The sequence below is a fragment of the Hibiscus syriacus genome, unplaced genomic scaffold, assembly GCF_006381635.1.
Source record: "Hibiscus syriacus cultivar Baekdansim isolate YM2019G1 unplaced genomic scaffold, ASM638163v2 tig00110264_pilon, whole genome shotgun sequence".
Classification (NCBI taxonomy): Eukaryota; Viridiplantae; Streptophyta; class Magnoliopsida; order Malvales; family Malvaceae; genus Hibiscus; species Hibiscus syriacus.
The window spans coordinates 1,232,011-1,254,448 of record NW_024062653.1 but is presented as its reverse complement, the minus strand read 5'-3'; the positions used below and the strand labels follow the sequence as shown (position 1 = coordinate 1,254,448).

The following is a 22,438-nucleotide window of genomic DNA, read 5'->3' as shown; positions in this document are numbered from 1 at the left end:
AATTTTCAATATAGGAACAAATTAATAATTGGAGGTACTAATTTTGGGCGCTGTGGGGGTGTTAATCATTCCCCAAGCATAATCGACTCCCAAACCCAAAATCTCTTAATCGCATACCAAATCCCATCTTTTTAAATTTTTATTTAAAAAGGCGTACCCCATGTTTTAAACAACCTAATCCTAAAGGTTGATGACAACTCCAAACTTTTCAAATATTTTCTAAAATTTGATTTTTTAAATTTATTCTGATTTTTTCCATTTTGAAAAAGTCACCGCAATACATACCATCTAACCTATTCTAATCAATACCCCTATCACCCTTCAGGTTTCGCACTGGATCTGTCACACCCTCCTTATTTTGTGCCAAATTCTCAGTGACCACTGGGTTTCACACCATATCATCCTCATCCCTCGAGCTTCACTCCCGTCCACGTTACTGCTAGTCCTTCATCCCCGCAGAAAGTTCACCCTAGCTCCTACTTGACTAATCAACATCATATGGGACCCTCATACCTAGTGAACTATCCACCTCCATCAGGAGTAATGCTATGAGAACATAGTATTGAGGACCTACCCCCAGATCTAAACGAACTAGACGAGAAGGAGAAGGCAAATAGCGAACTCACCCAACAACTCAAAAATATGGAGAAATGATGAAGTCAGTTGAGGTGGTTGAGCCATTTTATAGGATCAACGCTAGAGAACTAAGTCTAGTCCTCGGCCTCGGCCTCCCACCTAAATTCAAGGTGCCATACTTTGAGAAGTATGATATAACCACTTTCTCTCTTCGCATATCACAATGTTCTGCAAAAGAATGACTAGTTATGTGGAGAATGAGAAACTGTTGATTCACTATTTCCAGGATACCTTGACGTGATCTATAGCTAAGTGGTATAATCAACTAACCATATGACATATCAAATCATGGAGGGATTTGACAAAAACCTTCTTGGAATAATAACACCACGTCACCGACCTAGTACCAGACAGGTAGACTCTCCAAAACATGGAGATGAAATACAACGAAACATTCAGGCAATACGCCTAAAGATGACGTGATGTGGCTGCCCAAGTTCAACCTCCACTACTGGAAAAGGAAGTCATTATCATCTTTATGAACATCCTAAAGGCTCTATACATGGGACATCTTCTTGGAATTGCTACCAAGAACATTGTATACTTAGTTATTTCAGGTGAGCTGATCAAGAATGTCATAAAATATGGCATGATCAAAGGAGGGGTTGGGTTTAGCTCAATGAGACCTATGTATAAGAAGAAGGAGAATGAGGTGAACAACACAAACACCTACCACAAGAACATTATAATTACAATGCCCAAAGTGGAGAAGACATACACTAACTCTAACAAGAATGAGGTTAGAGGCCCCAGGAGAGAAATTGAAATGACGACCTTCACGCCAATGGCGATACCATACTCCGAGATATATGTCTCATTATTAAAGGAAGATTTGGTGCAACCATATAAGTTAACTCCTCTCCAACCTCTATACCCCGTTGGTAAGACGCTAATGCTCATTGTGACTACCACGCTAGGATTATTGGGCACTCAATTGAAAATTATCTAGCTTTCAAGAAAGTGGTAAAAATTTGATCAATACAGGGAAAAGAGTATGAAGAAAGATGTTGCTAAAATCAAATCTCTGTTTAGCTGGGTATTTGGATAGTTAAGTAAAGGTGGTTTAATTAAACGCAGCCAGAAACCCAAACATAAGAATTCTAGACCGTACTGTGAGTAACATAAGGAGAAAGGTCATGAGATTTAATTTTGTTATGAGTTTAGAGGGTTATTTCAAAGAATGATGAACAATAGAGAGATATAATTCTTTGACTAGAGTGAATACAAAAAGAAAATAGACATGTGTTCTTTTGAGAGCTCCAATGTGCCCATGGTTATCATGTTAAACCTAGAGTAGAAAACTCATTGTCAACAACTCCAAGGGTCGTGATCAAAACTTTGACACCATTCTCATTCAAGGATACCCGAAAAGTTCCTCGGAATTATACTGCAAATGTGGCCATACCTGAAAGATCAAGACCATCCGAAAGAAGGGAGAAAGTAGAGAAAGCATTAAAAGAAAAACAAACCGCCGATTGAATAAGTTAAGTAGGTCAATTCATGAGAAATGGGAAATGATATTCCCCTGAGACATCAGAAGAGACAAACAAGATGAAAGCCAAAACCAAGGTAGTTGCAATACCAAAGATTTTCGAAAAGGAACCTCTGCCAATAATTAATGAGCTAATGACTGAGGCCCAGGCTCAAGAATTCTTGAGGTTCTTAAAGCACAATAAATATAGTGTGGTGGAGAATATTAACAAAAAACAAGCAAAGATCTAAATATTGGATCTATTGATGAACTTAGAGGTACATCGTAATGTCTTGCTGAAAGTGTTGAACCAAACGATTGTCTTCGAAGACGTATCTATAAGCAAGCTCGATCGAATAGTAGGACATATAGATGCTAATAACTACATCACATTCGTTGATGACGAGATCCTTAAAGGTGGAATGAGGCGTGTTAATGCTTTGAATATCACCACTCACTGCCATGGCCATGTATTGTCAGGGGTTATAATAGATAATGGGTATGCATTAAACATTATGCTTTTAGCCACTCTGCAAAGACTTCCCATGTATTGTCAGAGGTTATAGTAGGACATATAGATGCTAATAACTACATCACATTCGTTGATGACGAGATCCTTAAAGGTGGAATGAGGCGTGTTAAAGCTTTGAATATCATCACTCACTGCCATGGACATATATTGTCAGGGTTTATAATAGACAATGGGTATGCATTAAACATTATGCTTTTAGCCACTCTGCAAAGACTTCCCATAGAAAACTCGCACATGAAAGACTACCACAATGTCATCAGAGCATTTGATGGAACGCAAAAAGACGTGATGGGCAAAATAGAGGCACATATGCTAATTGGACCCACTATTTACAATATTGATTTTGTATGGACATCCACCCAACTGATAACTACTTACTGGGGAGACCATGAATCCATTTTATAAGAGCGGTCCCCTCATCTCTGAACCACAAAGTGAAATTTATTATTGATGAAAAACTAGTCAACATTGGGGCTGAGGAAGAAATCATTGCTTCTGTGGCAATTGATACCCTTTACATTGACACCAACGAGGACGTATTTGAGTGTTCTTTTAAGGTCCTAGAATTCATCAACATGACCTATATTGCTGAGGGATGTAAAATGTCATGCCCTAGGCTATCCAACTCTACCAAAATATCGGTAAGATAAACTATGGAAGAGAGAAAAATATTGGAAAGGGTTTTGGTAAACGTTTATAGGGAATCCTATACCCCATAGCTGTAAAGATGAAGAGAGACCACATTGGGCTAGGGTTCAAACCCAATTTTTAGCAACATAACAAGGAGATGAAGAAAAAAGTGAAACTAGAAGGACTCGTCTGAAAAGGGAGGATACCTCGATAGAGCTTGTGTTTATCCCCCACCTGAATAACACTTTTAAATATGGAGGGGTGGAAAATGTGGACCAACAACTGATCAACACATCAAAGAAGATGAGCAGGTGAAGGACCAACACATGTTTGATGAAAACCTGTAAAGTTTCTGGCTGAAATTCATGCTTGTTTCCTTGGTGAAAAACTCAACAATTGGACTGCAAAGTATCTCCTTGTAGTTTTTAAGACTAATTCAAATTGATATTCAGAACCAACTTTATACTCATGCTCGAGAGAATTAAGGGATCTTTTGTAAACGACAACTATATTGATAGGTTTGTTCTCGAGAGCATCAAGAGAAATAAAGATTGGCACTATTCTGTCTACAGGAATAAGACAAAAGTTGATAGGTTTATTCTAAGAGTACAAGGACATATTTGCATGGTCATACCAAGATATGCTTGATTTGAGCACATATATAGTGCTTTATAAGCTACCAATTAGGATTGAGTATAAAACAGTCCGAAAAAACTCAGGAGAATGAGACCAGAGATGCTACTAAAGATCAAAGAGGAAGTGATGAAACAATTCGACGTAGGGTTCCTACAAGTAGCCAAGTTCCCCTAATGGGTGGCTAACATAGTCCATGTACTGAAGAAGGATGAGAAAGTTCACATATGAGTGCATTATAGAGATCTCAACAAATCTAGTCTGAAAGATAATTTTTTCATGCCTTACATAGACACGTTAGTGGATAATACTGCAAGACATTCATGGTTTTCCTTCATAGATAGTTTCTTGGGGTACAACCAAATAAAAATGAGCACTGAATACATGGTAAAGATAACATTTGTGACCGTGTGGGACACCTTCTATTATAAAGTAATGTCATTTGGGATGAAAAATATTGGAACAACTTATCAAAGAACAATGGTAACCTTATTCCATGATATGTTGCATAAGGAGATTGAAATAAATTTGGAGGACATGATTGCCAAATCTCAAACTGAGGAGGAGAATGTTCTGAACTTGAGAAAACTCTTTCAAAGACTAAGAAAGTTTCAGCTGAAACTTAACCCAGTTAAATGTAATTTTGGAGTATTATCAGGGAAACTCCTAGGTTTTATGGTTATTAAAAGGGGAATTGAAATAGATCCAGATAAAGTGAAGACAATTCAAGAACTCCCACTATCTCGTATGTAAAAAGAAGTTTGAGGTTTCCTAGAAAGACTAGTTATATATCACAGTTTATTTCTCAGTTGACCGATAAATGTGATACAATGTTCAGGTTAGTTCGAAAGAACAACCCCTAAGTGTGGAATGATGAGTGCCAAGAAACCTTGGAAGTTATTAAGAAATATTTATCTTATACTTTGATCTTAGTGGCACCAGTTCCCGATATATCGTTAATTCTTTACCTGCCAGTCTTCAAGAACTTAATGAGATGTGTATTGGGACAACATGATGAGTCCGGAAGAAAAAAAGAGCCATTTATTATCTAAGCAAGAAGTTCACTGATTGTGAAATATGATACTTGTCAATTCAGAAGTTATGTTGTGCTTTGGTATTGGGACAACATGATGAGTCCAGAAAAAAAGAAAGAGTCCAGAAAAAAAGAAAGAGTCATTTATTAACTAAGCAAGAATTTCACTGATTGTGAAATATGATACTTGTCAATTCAGAAGTTGTGTTGTGCTTTGGTATGGGTTACCAAAAGGCTTAAGAAATATATATTATATCATACAAAGTGGTTGATATCTAGACTCAATCCTCTAAAGTTCTTGATGGAGTCACCAGCTCTAAATGACAGAATGACAAGATGACAAATGTTGTTATCTGAATTTGATTTCGTGTATTTCAACCAAAAAATAATAAAAGGACGTGCCACAACAAACTTTCTTGCAAGTCATGCCTCAGAAGACTATGAGTTCCTAAACTTTAACTTCCCCGATGAGGATCTGATGTACATCTCAACTGAAGAAGAAAGCGTTTTCCTAGAAGCTTTATTTGATTGAGCCTCTAATGCTTTAAGACGAGGAATTTGGGTAGTTATAATCTCACCAAAAGGTATATACTATCTTTTTACAAGTAGAATGGAATTCTTTTACACCAAAAATGTGGCAGAATATGAGGCGTGTGTCGCTGAAAGTAGCTTTGGAAAGAAAAATTAATGTGCTCAAGGTGTAATGAGACTCCTCATTAGTAGTATATCAACTACAATGAGAGTTAGAGATAAAGGATTCGAAGCTAGTTGAATACTGAAATCTGGTCCTTGAACTAATAAAGAATTATGAATAGATCACTTTTAATTATCTCCTCTGAGAGGATAATCAAATGGTTGATGCCTTGGTCACACTGGTTGTTATATTTAAAGCAAATAAAAAAAACTGATATAATGTTAATCATGATGCAAGTATATGAAACCCCAACACATTGTTACAACATAGAAGAAGAGACATACAACTACCTATGGTATTACGATATCCTGCAATATATCAAATATTAATATATCCCCATAATGCATCAGATATAGATAAAAGAACACTCAGAAGAATGACAGTCATGTATGTCATAGATGGAGAAATTCTATACATAAGAGGCAGTGATCAAGTCATGTTGAGATGTGTGGACTCTAAAGAAGCAAAAAATATTATAGAACAAGTGCATGGTGGAATATGTGAGACACATGTGAATGGTCTATCTATGGCCATAAAGATTATGAAATATGGGTACTATTGGGCCACAATACAAACAAATTACATTGAGCATGTAAGAAGATGCCAAAAGGGCCAAATATATGTAGATAAAATTCATGTACTGCCTCAACCTTTGCATGTCATGACCACCCCATGGCCATTCTCTATGTGGGGTATGGACATTATTGGGGCAATCACACCAAAAGCCTCAAATGGGTATCGCTTTATCTTAATGGAAATTTTTTATTTCACTAAGTAGGTAGAGGTTGTTTCTTATTCCAACATCATAAGATCTTTCGCTTGTACGTTTTTAAAGGAGATAATCTGTCGATATGTGTTTCCAAAGAGGATCATCACAGATAATGCTACCAATCTGAACAACAAGATGATGGATGAACTCTATGCACAGTTCAAGATAAAGCATGTCAACTCAGTAACCTACCGTCCACTGATGAATAGGGAAGTAGAAGCAACAAATAAAAACATCAAAATGATTATCACAAAGACCACCAAAACTTACAAGGATTAGCATGAGAAATTACTCTTTTTCCTTTACGGGTATCAGACTATTATGCGTACATCAACGGGGGCAACACCTTTCTCCTTGGCATATGGAATGGAAGCAGTCATACCTATCGAAGTTGAAATTTCATCACTTCAAATCTTGAAAGAGGTGGAGCTGGAGGAAGCTGAATGGGTTCAAGCTCGATTTGATCAATTAAATTTCATTGAAGAAAAGAGGTTAAAGGCCATATGCCATGGACAAATGTATCAGAAAAAGATTATGTGAATTTATGAAAAGAAGGTTCACCTGAGAGAATTCCAAGAGGGTGGTCTCGTGCTTAAGAATATTTTGCCTATTCATAAGGACTTATGTGGGAATTGGATGCCTAATTGGGAAAAGTCATACGTTGTCAAAAAGGCCTTTTTTTAGAGGAGCATTGATCTTGGCAAAAATAGATGGAAATTTGTTGAAGAATCTGATAAACCCAGACTCTGTTAAGAAATATTACGCTAAAAAGATAAGAAAGAAAAAAATGAAAAATAAAAGAAAAAAGAAGAAGAAAATTGAGAATGGAAAAGGTGTGTTCAAGTTAAAAAGTCATAAAGTATGTCTTGAAACCAAAGAAAGGATTTGAGCAGAAAACCTGAAAAGGCGGCTCAAATGTGTTTTGATATTAGGCATCAGACAAATAAACCATCTCGAAATGCCCGGTGGTTCAAGAGAAGCTTCACATCTACAAACGTCTTCTTAACTTTGAGATCTCTCAGACAGAGGCCCACCTTAGTGCTCTAAATTGTATCAAAGTGATTGGTTCAAGAACACTCGTGCTAGAGATCCTTAGGGCATCTGTGTTTTATTTCTAGATTTCTTCTCATATTTTGTTGATTTTCATGACTTTGTAAATTTCCAGATTTTATCAATTCAAATTTCAGAGTCATTCATTTTTTAGTATCTTATTATTAGTCTAGCATAACCTAAATTAAAACAAAAAATTTATTGGTATTACTTTGAGTTGACCTTTAAGTGCGGGGAATCCAAAGCAGACCATCGTGACGACACTTATGGATAGAATTGTATGGCAGTATGTGACATAATAGCCTGAATTTTAGAAGGGGTGATAAATTGATGACGATTCCGTGCATTTCAAATCATATCTCTAGTCAGACCTTATAAGAAACTCAAAGGAGGTTAATCCCAAGTTGAGAAATGAAATGAGATAGAGATTACAATTCAAGCAAAGTCTCTAGCAAAGATGATGAAGTGAGAATAAGACAATGACGCTTGTAATACTAAATTGACATCATTCATAAATGTTTAGGAATTTGCAAAAATAGGTGCATACACATCAATTTTTGTCAATTGTTGAATGATTGACAGGAAATTTGACAAAGATTCGATTCATATTTAAAGTGAATGGTGAACCTAAACAAAGAATTCAAGTTTTTGAAGAGAATAGGTTCATAATAAGGAGAACCCATTCAACTGTTACTCGATTCCATTACAAAAGAAGTTGGATCAATATTCCCTAGAGAAAAAATTCATAACGAGAAGAACTTGTTGCTCGGTTCCATCACAGAAGGAGTTTGATTAACATTTCCCAGAGAAAAAAGTTCATAATGAGAAGAACTTTTTGCTCGATTCCATCACAGAAGGATTTGGATCAACATTTCCCAGAGAAGAAGTTCATAATGAGAAGAACTTGTTTCTCGATTCCATAACAGAAGAAGTTGGATTAACATTTCCAGAGAAGAAGTTCATAATGAGAAGAACTTGTTGCTCGATTCCATCTCAAAAAGAGTTTGATAAAAATTTCTTGGAGAATAAGTTTATAATAAGAAGAACTTGTAGCTAGATTCCATCATAGAAAGAGTTGGATCAGAATTTACCAGAGAAAAAGTTCATAATGAGAAGAGTTTGTTGCTCGATTCCATCACAAAAGGAGTTGGATCAACATTTCCCAGAGAAAAAGTTCATAATGAGAAGAACTTGTTGCTCAATTCCATTGTAGGAGTCAGTTCAACATTTTCAGCGGAAGAGTTCATAATGAGAAGAACTTAATAATGACGCCAGAAAATGGTGCTTATATATTTGCTTTATTCCAGTTCCACCGCAAAGAGTAAAGAGGGGCAACTGTAATCACATTTTTTTGTTATTTCTTATTATTTGTTATTTATTATTATTATTATTATTTATTATTATCATTAAGTAAAAAAAATCCAAAAATATAATTTTTATTGAATAAAATTTTTACAAGCCCAAATGAAAGTCAAATAGGGCCCACACTGAAATGAAAATGAACTAGGGTTTTCACCTTTTGGTTCAGTGCCGCCTCACTCTCAACCGTTGGATCAGGATCTGATCAAATTGTCTAGATTAACCCTAATTAGGGTTTCTCAAACCTTAATATAAGCCACTCGCACCGTCTTGCTCTCTTTCGTTAGATCTAGAGATGACCTGACGGTCCTAAATCTATGATGATTAGGGTTTTACGTTAAACTCGTCTGCCAAGCTTATCGTCGCCTCCACGCGTCGAATCACATCTACTTGCCCTGTCAAAGGACTACTCGTGATTCCGTGACTCTCGAAGACTGTAACTGCCATCGAGAAATCAGTCGTTCACCACAAAGAATGACGAAATGGCTATGAGGTAAAAATTTTACCCCGTACTTTGATGAAATCACAGTCGTCTATACCTAATTTTGTCCCCGTCGTATCCCTCTGCTCGAACAAACCACAGAGTCAGAAAAAAGCAACAAAAAACAAAAAGAGAAATCCTATACTCTTTTTCCATTCGCATGCAACAACCAAAATCAAGCCAAAAATCAAGGCTTCTATATAACAAACAACAACACAGTAGGTAAAGGGAGAGCAACGAGAGAGATATTTTGAAAAAACCAACACTCGAAAAAAGAGAAAAAAAGAGATTTTGAAGGAGGGAGAGAGGAGAATAATGAACAAAACAAAGAGAGAAGAAAATGAACAACCAAAGGAACTCACTTTTGTTCACCGGAAAACTCAAGCGACTATTGTTTTTCGAATGTAATCAGATCTTGGATGGTGGGGGTATTTCTAGGTTGAGTGGTGTTTTTTTTAGTTTAGGGGAGATTGAGAATTGTTTTGGGTTGAGTTTCTAGAAATTCTGTCACCGTTTGAGATAGTGAAGTGCTCCGATGAGCGGTGGCCGTTGGATGTCGGCCTCTCTCGGTGAGAGGGCAGAGAAAAAGTTTTTCCCATTTGGGAAAGAAAAATAAGAGAAAACAAATGAATGGCTTGGGCCATTTTTGGCCTTGTTTATATATATATATATATATCCATGCCGAAACGGTGTCGTTTAGGGGATATGAGACGCATATTTTAGCGCTTAGGATAATCATTTCCACTGCCACCGTAGCTTTGTAACTTTACATTTTAGTCACCAACTGCAATATTTTAATCACTTTATTTCGATCACTAAATTTTATTCCATTTATATTCCAGTTATTCATGTTTTGTATGTTTTGGGTGAGTATTTAATTTGACCCTTAATTTTTAGGTTTAATACGCTTTAGTCCTTAATTTATCATGATTTAACAAATATGTAATATTCATGTTTTAGACCCACATATTTGCAATGTATTTATTCTGATCATTAATTAGATGATTATTACATAAAATAAAATGAAATTATTGTCAATAGGTCCCTGTAGATCTAACCTTATCCTGATTTTGTCTATTAATTTTATTTATTTAACGTTCGTGCTTATCTTAATCAAATACTAGTATGACCTAGGCACTCTAAGTAGTTTGCTGAAATAATTTTTATTAAATAATAACCATGTTCAATAATATTTTTCACATGCACCCGAGTCTATTTTCAAGAACAAATTTCGTAGAGTGGGCGTGGAAAGTGCAACCTATCAAGGTAGTACGATTCAATACGACGTTAGAATGAAAACGAACTTGGAAATAATCAAATGCCTTAAATAAAATAAAACGTTGGTGAAATGATAATTATTTTACGATAACCATGCATTTATTTTTTTTATATGTTGCTTCATTTTTTTATTTTATACATGATTAATATGAGATCCTAAATAAATAAATAAGGAATATTCCCGTATAGAGAATAGATATATGGGATAGCCTTCCTGTTGGAGGACGTGCAAATCTCTTGATCTCTTCTCAAAATATAGAATATTCTTTTTTAGTTTGAAACTAATTAATAAGCGATAAGATATATCCTTAGATAACCCTTGATTTCTAGCACTATTTAATTCTACTACCACGATGATGTATAAGTGATTAGGTAACAATTTTGGGCATTGTGGGGCGCTTATACTTCCCTACGTATAATCGACTTCCGATCCCTTAAAAATGAATTTATGGTAAACACATATAAATTTTGTTTTAAATATTATTTTTATATTTATTTAAATTATTTTTAAGACGTTTTAGCTACTTGACCTACCTAACCCAAAGGTCTATGACGACTCCGATTTTAAAAGTTATTTGTTTTTCAAAATAAATATTTTTCCTTAAAAATAAAAATCATTTTTATTTTGAAAAAATGTTACGAAAACCTTTCACCTGAAAACTTATTCGAGCTAGGTTTATAATTATTGTCCGACCCTAAACATGACCCATCTTTTAAGATAAAACACGTTCCCTACTCGACCCGACACAAATATATATATATATATATATATATATATATATATATATATATATATATATATGTATGTATGTATGTATAATTTTTAATTTTACTTGATAAAATGAGGATCAAATTGAAAAAACGATATAGAAATGAGTATTATTGCAATTATCTCTAAATAAATGAGGCATAATTTTATTATTTTTTTGAGCGGAGTTAGATTAAGTATTTTTCATTCTAAACACAAACTTGATCCGACCCAAACTCATAATCAAAAAGTTTAACCCGACTCAAATCCAATATTTTCTTTAAATATATGACCCAATAAAGTCGGGTTGGGTTATAATTTATCATGTTGGAGTTCTGTGTCTATCCCTGGAAGGGTTAAAACAATATTAAAGTATAGAATAAACTTCAACGTTATAAGCGGCTGTAGCTCAGTGGGTAGAGCGTCTATTTTCTAAGCAGAGGGTCGTAAGTTCGGTTCTACCTGGATCGTTTTTTTTTTGTTTTTTTGTTTTAATAATTTTTCCCTTCCCACAATTCCACTACATGCATTAGACTGAAAATTCTAAATTAATTAAAACAAGTAAAAAAATATTCAGATAATGAAGAGATTTCCAGTTTCCCAAATCTTCAATTTCACCACCAATTTTGATTACAACTCTGATAGCTACATTCACTTATCCATTACTTCCATTGCATACACTCAGACTATATATATATATATATATTCAAATTATTACAAATTAAAATAATCCTTTAAAACCAAAAAAAAAAAAACCAAACAAATCCTTTGATGATCATCTGCTGTTTATTACCTTCCTACTACCCCTCAAACTTTGATTCTCAAAGCTGTCTCGAAACCTTGTTTAGCACATCGGAAGATCGCTCGGAGGCGGTTCGATCGACTCATTCGGGCCTTTCCCGTCCTCCACCAAGAATGCCATCTTAAGTCCCCATGTTGTATGAACTTCTAAATGGCAATGGAAAAACCAGACCCCTAAACAGACACAGACAGTCACATGATGTTGGAACTTGGAACGTGTTTCATTCCTTGTTGTTAAAGCAAGTTATATACAGTTTATGAAGAAGACATTGCTTGCTATGGAATTATTGATTAGAACGGAAAAAATATAAGATGCAATGTCTTTTTCATCAATAAGATTTGATAATAATTACCTGGGTTATCTACTCTGAATCTGATTGCAGTCCACCCTGCAGTCGGTACGCTCACTGTGTTCCGTTCGACCGGATCGACCAGATTGAATTCCAATGGATCTTTTTCCGGATCGAAGTTTCCAATCCCTCTACCGACCACGAAGAAGTTGCATCCATGAAGATGTGTCGGATGGCTATCGGGTGCTATTATAGAGTTCCCCTGGATCACTAGTTGAACTGTTGAGTTATAGGCTAGTCTGTATACCTTGGTGCCATTGGTTGTTTGTAGATTGGACAGTGGAGCTTTGGTATAATCGAAAGGCATCAACGGCTTTCCCGGGAAATCATCGGTGAAAACCCCATTTATGCCGTAGTAATGTGCTTGAAGGAGAGCCGTGGTTGGCATAACGAAGGAGACGTTGTTAATATCCGCTACGGCTCGGCTACCATTGAAACATGTGGCACAAGGGTTGATCCCGACCCCGATGGTGAAAAGTAGGGAGTAATCAACGGTTAAAGGGACGTTGGCTGGATAGTCTTTCGAATTAAGGCTTCGAAGTGAATTAGAAAAGGTCGATGTCACCGGGGTTGCATTTACGGCAGGAATGCTGACCATGGTAGTCGGTGTAAAGGCAAGGTTGCGATTGTAGCTTATGTATCCAGTTCCTGTCACGTTATCGACTGCAACAATGGTGTCCATGAATGGCGATATAGCTATTAAGTACTTCCCGGTGCCCTGATCTGCTTTAAGAAGTGCAGTTGTGGTTTGTCCTGGACCGAGAAATAACGTATCGGTTTTAAAGGGTTTCGTGTACGCAGCATCGACTTCGACGACAATCAGATTGTGGTATGCGATCTTGAAGAACAGTTCATCGTTCACTGCCGCATTTACAACCCGAAGTAAATAGATCTTTCCTGTTTCGACATGTAAAGTATATGCATCTGCATTCACAAAAATTATGCAGCTTTGTTAAATGATTAACATTATATGATTATGATGCAATGGAACACGAGACAATATAGAATCCAATGCTAATTAGAGGTGGCAAACGGATGGTTCGGGTCGGGTCATTTTTGGTTGAGTAACTTTGGGTCTAGATTAAATTCGGTTTAATTTTGTTTGGATCTGGTTCTGGTTCGGATCTAGTTCGAGTGTACGGTGAATCAGATCAGGTCGGGTATCGGGTTGGTCAATTTTTGGGTCGAATGATTATTGGATCGGTTGTTTTCCGGTTCGGATCGATTGATTTTTGGGTTGGGTTAATACCAGATCGATTAGATTTCGGGTCGGGTCAATATAGATCGGTTAATTTTCGGTTTATGTTAATCTTTAGATCATGCCAATTCAGGTTGAATTGGTTAGAGTCTAGTCATAATCAAATATATATAGAATAATTGATATATACTCGTAAAAATATGTTTTCTTATTTGTTAATTTTATCATTTAAGTTTAATTTCAATTATCAATCGTTCAGTATTTTGAATTAAACCATCATTTAGAAATGAGAAATAGATAATTTGACATAAATACGATCCTATAATACGTGTTAGAATTTGTTATCAAAATTTTATATTAATCTCGTATGAAAATTTTATAATGAGAACTATATGATAAAGAAATAAAATTTTTATTTCCAATTATAAATTTAATATTTTTATTAAAATTTTAAAAATAATACATAACTTTATTTATTAAATTTTAGTCGTAACATAAATAAACTTTATATTATTTTTATTATAAATCTAATATTATTTCTTTTATTTAAGTTGTTTTCTATTATTTTTTGTTATAAATCTAATATTTTTATAACCAAAAAAATAAGTAAACTTTATTTATTATTGTTTTAAATGTCACAATTAAATTCTTACTTTTATATTTCTCTTAAACGTTTTATTATTTTATTATAAATTTAATATTTTTAATAAATTATCAATTTTATTTAAATTAATTTATTATTGAAAATAACTTTTATCAATTTCAATCTGCTCGGGTTGCTTTCGGATTGGGTTAAAATTTAGTTTGGATTTATTTCGGTTCATGTTGCTTTTGGTTCGGGTTAATTTCGGTTCGGGTTGATTTCGATTTCACTAAATTTTGGATCTGGTATGGGTTGGGTATCGGATCAAATTTGATTATCATGTTCGGGTTAATATTAAGTATTGAGTCGAGTAAATCGATTCGGATAATCGGGTTCGGATCAAATTTGCATCTAATTCTAATACCATCAGAAGAACAGCTAGGAACCGGTCCCGTATGGCCATTAATCGTGTGTGCATCCGATATATTCGGAGGCAAACCGGTTTGCGTTGCCTGGTTCACCACAGCTTCAGTATCTGCTTTCCACCATTCCCCTATAAATATCGGCATATTAGTCTCGCAAATACGTTCTACGCCCGTAAAAAAAAAGCTTCGAGATGCCCGAAAAGGTCGAAATAAACCTAATATGATGACTTTTTCCTTATCGGGTTTCGGAAACGGGTAAGGGACACCTTTCTTAGGCAAGATAACAATGGCACCATACATGGTTGATCTCAACCAGGAAATATGTGCATGCCAAAGAAGTGTCCCTCTTTGACCAGTTAATGTGAAGTTGTAAAGGAAGTTCTGGCCTGGTTGAATCGGACACTGTGTGATATATGCCGGTCCGTCGGACCAACAGGTTCGAAGCTGCCGGACTCCATGCCTGAGACATCAAGAAGTATGCTCTCAAAGCTACAATTTTCAGACTCACTTAAGTTGCATGGGATCTTTGCGATAAACTTGCTTACCAGTGGATCGTAACATTGTATTGAACATGATTGGTGACCCTCACGAGCACGTTGTCGTCCTCTCGAGCATAAAGAGTTGGCCCCGGAAACTTGCTGTTGACGGTCACAATCGTCTTGGTGGCGCAAAGCTTCGTTTCGTTTTTCAACACCACCTGAATCGGATGCAATACATTTAGTAGTTCATGTGACATAAGAATAATATCGTAGATAACATTTAGGCATGATGTATTCTTTAGTGGTACTATCCGATAGTCATACCGGAATCATATATCATTCTACCGACAGACCACTTGACTGTCAGCCTGAAATAGAACCGACAACATGACACACTACGGAATAAAAGTTCTTACATCGAAATGGTATTGCCGAATCCTACACTCAACCAATGCAGGAACCAAGACCGACATGAACAACAATGTCTGAACCCAAGAACCCATCATTTCTGCTCTCTCTTTCAGCTACTATGTTTAGAACAAACCAATGTCTGCAAAACACCATTTATAGCATTTTTTGCAGTAAAATACCATTGATGCAGTGTCATTTTAGCTGTTTAGGTGGATGATGAAGAGATGAAAGAAGCTGAGTGGTTTGTTTTTATTTGTGAAAATCAAAGGTTTCTTGGAGGTTACACAAAGTAGAAAATGCGATGACATGTTTTCAAAGGTTGCCATTGTCAACCGATTGATATCTCAATTGTGTCTGAAACTTACTTCCCATCTGCATAACATGCATATCTTGTTTCTCCAACTCTTCCTTCTTCACTACAGGTGTTTTTAGTTTCATGCTACTTTCTCCTACATTCAAGTCCCCAAGTTGTTCATATCTTTGATTCTCTACCACTTCCACATACAGTTTAATATTAGTTAATGTTATTAATTGCAAGGGCTCATTTATATTTGAGTTTGTAAAGTTTAAATTATAGCCTAAAAATTAAAATTAAAATGATGTTATTTTTATTTTTTCCTAAGTTTGATTGTTTATGATTTAATACTCAAATTTTTTTCCCAATTATTTATATTTCTTTGTTTTAAGTTTATTTTTACTAGATTTGAACATTATGTTTCTCAACCAAAATAAAATACAAGTGTAACTTCAATTCATCTTTTTTTATAACAAATATATTGTATTTTTCAATTTATTCTCTTAACTTTAAAATTTATTCAATTTGATCTTACGGTATAAGTTCTTTCTTTTCTTAGGAAATTAACTTTTATACTTTTATCAATATTTTTTTCCTCAAAATTCCTTATTTCAAAAAGTTGTATTATAAATATGTTATATTTTTTAGAAGAATTTAGTTTATTAAATACTATTAAAATTTATATATATTACGAAAACTCAATTTGACTCAATCTAATTCCATCCCTATCAAGAAGAATACAAATGTACGTGCACATGTGCATGAAACAGCCAAATGTGGTGGTGGGTAATTGTCTATATAATCCTTTTTGTAGTTGAGAAATGGCTTTCAAACGTGATGAATCAATAGCCTAGTCAGCTGGCTAGAAACTTTGAGAGAGAGAAAATTAAAAGATGTGGCTTTTTGGATTTATTATTAAATTACACCATAAATTATATCCTAATTTTCAGATTGGTCCTTGAAGTTTTTTGGGTCCAAAGTGCCACCTAAACTATTAATTTGTTCCTACCTTAATTGAAGTCATAAACTTTTGGGGCAAAATGAGAATAAAAAGAAGAAGAAGAAGAAGAATTTCAGGTATCACTTCTAACAAAAAAACGTTAAGGACCAAATTTAAGAATTGAGGTATAACTCAAGGACTAATTTACTGATAAATCTCTATTCTTCTTCTTTTTCAGTTTGTTGTAACAGCTCAACTTGCCTATTTATTTTTTCTTCAAATCTCGTATCTTTTTTAACTTGATTGAAGTTTTTTAATTAATTTCAAACCCCACATTTATCTCACTAATAAATTACAAAGATTCTTGTTTTAAAGGTGGTGAATTCATTTTGTAGGTTGAAATCCTTGGTCTTAAAGACAACTAGAATTGATAGTTTATCCATTGGTAATTTATGATAAGCCTATCATGAAGGATTAAATACACTGATAAGAATCGATAGTTTAATTTGATTTATTGATAAATTAATCTAGATTTATAATATAAGTCTATTATAAAAACGACACTCCCCATATAATTTTCATCATTCATAATATCGAAATTTGAACTCGTGTTACATAGAAATTCTGACATCTCCTCCGTCTGACAAATCGTAAACAATAAATGTTGAGATGGATTCACACTGCCTTTCCATTATCTTTTAATTTTTAAAGAATGTGTGCATTTGACATCCTAACAAAATGGACACTTTATGAACAACCATGAAGTTCAATTATGTGTTCATATATTTCCACTAGCACTTCAACTCATTGATGTTCTACTTAAAATCTATCCGAGGACTATATTAAATACGATCCTTCAAATATATTAAAAAGAATTTAATTATATTATATTGGACATGTATTTATATTAGATGGAGTGCATTGGGTTAGTTTTAAAATTTTCAGTCATTTCCAATTCAGATCCCTTGTTTCTGCAAGAGCAATTCTCATAGCTTTTTTCACCTTGTTTGAAGTTTTTTGAATTAATATCAAACCCCACATTTATCTGACCAAGATCCTTGTTTTAAAGGTGGGGAATTCATTTGTTTTGGTTGAGATCCTTGGCCTCAAAGACAACCCGACCATGATATTGACAGCTGATTAATTAATAGTTTTGGTAAGCATATCATGAAGGATTAAATACACCATCTTAGACCCCCAAAATGCTTTAAATAATGACTGTTCACTGTCTTTAAGAACGTTTGCACTTGACATCCTAACAAAATTGACCCTTTATGAACAATCATCAAGTTTTTTATTATATGTTCAGAGGGATGGATCGATAGCAGTATTGGGACGGTCGTATCTATGGAAATTTCAAATTTTCATATAATTTAGATATTTTTTTATACTTTATATTAATAATCTAATTTCACACCTTCTAAGTTTCTAATATAACTTCTTTAAGGTTCATACACTAGACATAAAATCTTACTTCTTATCATGAATATTCAAATATTTTCGCTAGCAATTCAAGCTTATCTTCCTCGTTGATGTTTTACTTCAAATCTATCGGTTGGTTGTGCCAAAAAAACAAAATCTTGTGAAATCGAATCCGAAAGTCGAATATCATAGTAATTCAAGCATTTCATTTCATTTCATTTCATCCGCTATTTCTGTAACTTTTATATGGGGATTGCTTAAGAGTTTTTGAGATAATTAAGGTTACAAGGAAAATAAGATGTTTGCAAAAGGGAAACAAGTGAAACATTATTGTTCAAGTAGTAGCTCCAACAGGGACCCCTGCACTGAGCCTCGATGATCCGTATAGGGTTTCTTCGAACCGGATAATTTCGTTCTTCGAACCGTATGCAACTTGAGTTCGATCGTCGTGGTTCGTGATCTCTTTGTCGAGCACCGATTGTTGACCGTCGCTGCTGTGACCACCCGCTTTCTCTATCAAGAACCCCAATGGAGCTACCTCAAATAACCGTCTCAGCTTGGCCTTGGCAGATGGTGAGGTCACATTTGTAAATATACCCTTCTCTTTTACAATGATCTGTAGGGGTAAAAATAGGAAAAATGAAAAACATATAGTAAATCATTTAAATTGGACAAAAGATTTAAAACACATACTGACCCTTGAACTTGATAAGTTTGATCAAATTAATCCATGAACTTTGTTAAATTTAATCAATTAAATCCTTGAATTTTTTATAACAACTTATAAGTTCAGGAGACAATTTCACCCAAAAACGTTTAAAGAACAATTTAACTAAACTTGTCAAATTTATGAGCCAATATGACCACATCTATCTAATTCAGAGGCTATTTTGTGTTTTAAGCCTTGGAAAAAATATAGTTTAGGCTTAAGAGGTATTTTAGCCTTCATATTTGACTCAAATTATTAATGTTGTGCATCCATAAAAAATGCATTAAACTGGGTTCTTGAACTCTTGATTTACATCAATGTTATAAAAAAAAATGCTCACGTGGTAGTCCACATATGAATGATGATGTCATAGAGAAATTTAATTGATTTTTTAAAAAAAATCTGAGAGAAAAAAAATTAAACCCTTAAACTTTCAACATATTAAATTAAACGCATCTATCACATCATCATTTACATGTAGATCGTTATGTTAACATAATGAACTGTCACTTTAACATTGTGAATAATAATACCAGTAAAATTAATTATCACGTCAATACTATAATGATCAATGACAATTTTCGCTGGTCAAAAGATAATATTCTAAGAGTCCAATTAATAATTTTTTTACCGAGTGGTAATTTAAATTGAGTACAAGGAAAAATAGCTTTGTGCGTATAATTTAGGATGAAAGTTAAAGGATATAGGAGAAGCATGGGATATACCTGGTTGACATCAGGCACCATTCCACCGGTGTACCTCAGTGTGTATTTCTCTCTCACATAGTAGTTGATCAACTGTTTCATTAAAGGGTTAAAGTTAGTAAATTATGTACATGTTATTCGAATTCGGATGTGAGTGCATGTTTAAATATGTATTGAACACGAATGTTACATACGTGTATTTTTAAGAAAATAAATGGAGAATTGGAATAACGTCGCTCGATAAAAGAATATATTTGAACCTTATCATATTCAGGGTTGTCAAATGTGGCTCTCAAGTTTCCAGGGGAGAACATTTTCCCTTCACCAATCTCATAGGTGTCCTTCACATGCTGCCATTTTCCTGATAAAATGCACCACTGAAGAACATCAATTTTCACGATTGCAAATTTTGATTAATAAAATGCTTTTGCAACTTCTAAATACCTTCATCAAGGAGGAGGAATTCATGGGTGCCGGGGACGTCCTTAAGTGCGAGAACGTATGTCGTTCGAGGACCGAAAATTCCCATCGCAGCGGCAACTTGGTCTCGTCCTGTTACACCGGTTAACTTGTCACCCGGCCAGACCCCAAATATGGTACCTACGGTGAAATTTGTATCGACAATACTAGAACCATCGAGCGGATCGAAAGCGACACTGAATCCACCTGTTACATGTAGTGATCAATTATAGTTGCACACGTTTCAGGTTTACTTGAACCCTAAGAAAACTAGAAAGGAAAAAATTGCAGACCTTCAGCAGGGCCTCCCATGTCTTGGAGCTCGGGAATTTCTTCGGAGCACGCGTACTTGCAGAAGTGCGAGTACGTCAAGGCCTATACGTTACAGATAATAACCGAGAAACCGTTAATTTCTAGAGAATTTCATTGAACACTTGGACGAAAGGATATCATTTTCGAACCTCGAAAAGAAGCTTGTTGGCAAGCATATCAACAGCAAGCTGCTCATCTCCAAAGGAATTGACACAAGCAGTGCCTCCACATGAAGCTGTCCTCACTTTGAAAGCAATTGTTCTCAATGCTTCTCCCATGCACGTCATCAAACTAATCAATCCCTTATCCGATGTCGATTTCGAAAGAAACTCTTCCTACAAGACCATGTATTAAAAAACGATTCGAAATCGAAACTGAACCCCGAGACATAAGACGGCACCGACCAATAAGAAAACATACCAGACTGTCTCCAATCTCACATTTTGTCACAAGGGAAGTGTTCTTTGCCTTCGGAACCTTCAATGATGACGTCGGCACAGCAACCCTCAGCGATTCGCCGAATAGCGAACTCGATTTAAGGCTCTGCAATACATATATACCATGGTAAATACAAAGAAAAAAAGCTATATACATACATGTATGTATGTATGTATGTTATGTATATGATTATGTACCCTTGAGGTGAAGGAGGGAGATACTAATGCAGTGGAATGCTTAGAGGAGACAGTAGGAAGAACAATCCCATGAGCATAGCACGTGATACCAGTCTCCATTATTTCCTCTTAGAATTCTTCAAAGAGAAGAAGAAGCATTTGATTTTGAGTAGGGAGATTGCAGATAAGCAGTTAACTGCGTCGTGACACGTGGCGGAGGAAAGGGTTAGGCTATGGTAAAATTAGCTTCTCTCATTTAATGTGTGGCTAAGGTCCAATATTTGATTTGATAAGCAAAAGGCTTAGCAACTTGCAACTTGGGGATGGGAAGCTTTGTTTAATAGAGGTAAATAAAAATCGATTTTACTCTTTTCACTCAAATCAAATTAGTTAGTTTTTAAGTTTAAATCGAGTCTGTATTTCATCAATTCGAAAAACTGAAAAATAAAATTTAATTGTTTTGCTATTTATTCTAATTTTCTTATTTATTCAATTATTCATTCATTTTAAATAGGTTGTTTATCAAATTTGAACCCATGTGCTCCCAAGTTACTTTAGAATACATATATTCAATTTCTCATTTTGAAATCAAATTTCCTCTTTTTATAATTCAGTCCCTTAACTTTGCATAATTTCCTCATTTATTTAATTCTTTCTTTGTTTTAAATCCATTTTTATCAAATTTAAACCACACACTGCACTACCTCTATAGAATACTTAAGCAAATTTAATTCCTTTTTTTACAACTAATTTATTATTATTTTAATTTAGTACATCAACTTTATATTTTATTCAATCTAATCATTTTTACTGTAATTTTTTATATATGTATATCTTATATTCGTCTAATTAGAACTGGTTTATATCATAATATTATAAATAATTACAATTAAATTTGAAGAGAAACCCAAACAATTTGACTCAAATTTTATAAACTTAACTCGAAAAATTTCAAATAAAATTTAAATCATAAAATAGAACTCGTCAATTCGACTGATTCAATAATTTTTTTACTCGACTTGATTGAATACTCACCCCTAATTAATAAACTAGAAACAAAATTCTAAATTTTAAAAAGTACATGTACTAGAAAGGATCAAATTAAAGTATATGAACTAAACAAAGTATATAAGGACTAATGGTATAATTTGACCTTAATTTTATCCTTTTTATTTAAGTTTTGAAACTAAAATTTGGGTTTTCTATATAATTTGAGCCTAAAATGTATGATTGGGTTTTGGGATTAGGGTTTACCTAGAAAATTCAAACCCAACATAGCTTGGAATTACTCAAAGAACCCATCCTTTTGAACTTCACACCCCATTTTTTTTTTCTGGTTAGAGCAGAAATTTAAGTACAAACATGTAATTGGTAACTGATATTGATATAGTTTGAATTTTATCTTTCCTTTTAATTATAAAA

General features: G+C 34.4%; 2 protein-coding genes across 2 annotated transcripts; both read right to left on the bottom strand.

Moving 5' to 3' along the window:
- Positions 1–11,899: 11,899 nt before the first annotated feature.
- Positions 11,900–15,672, bottom strand: LOC120115417 (laccase-22-like). The gene is made up of 6 exons (XM_039136143.1): positions 15,567–15,672; positions 15,217–15,368; positions 14,887–15,131; positions 14,671–14,799; positions 12,469–13,389; positions 11,900–12,289 (listed from the first exon to the last, which is right to left on the bottom strand). The coding sequence occupies exons 1-6, from the start codon at positions 15,654–15,656 to the stop codon at positions 12,159–12,161; spliced, it is 1,668 nt and encodes a 555-aa protein (XP_038992074.1). The 5' UTR covers positions 15,657–15,672; the 3' UTR covers positions 11,900–12,158.
- Positions 15,673–18,448: 2,776 nt separating this feature from the next.
- Positions 18,449–21,137, bottom strand: LOC120115418 (sedoheptulose-1,7-bisphosphatase, chloroplastic-like). The gene is made up of 8 exons (XM_039136144.1): positions 21,038–21,137; positions 20,823–20,945; positions 20,552–20,737; positions 20,384–20,465; positions 20,076–20,297; positions 19,892–19,992; positions 19,653–19,724; positions 18,449–18,834 (listed from the first exon to the last, which is right to left on the bottom strand). Exons 1-8 carry the CDS (start codon positions 21,134–21,136, stop codon positions 18,553–18,555), a joined length of 1,167 nt encoding a protein of 388 aa, XP_038992075.1. The 5' UTR covers position 21,137; the 3' UTR covers positions 18,449–18,552.
- Positions 21,138–22,438: the final 1,301 nt, after the last annotated feature.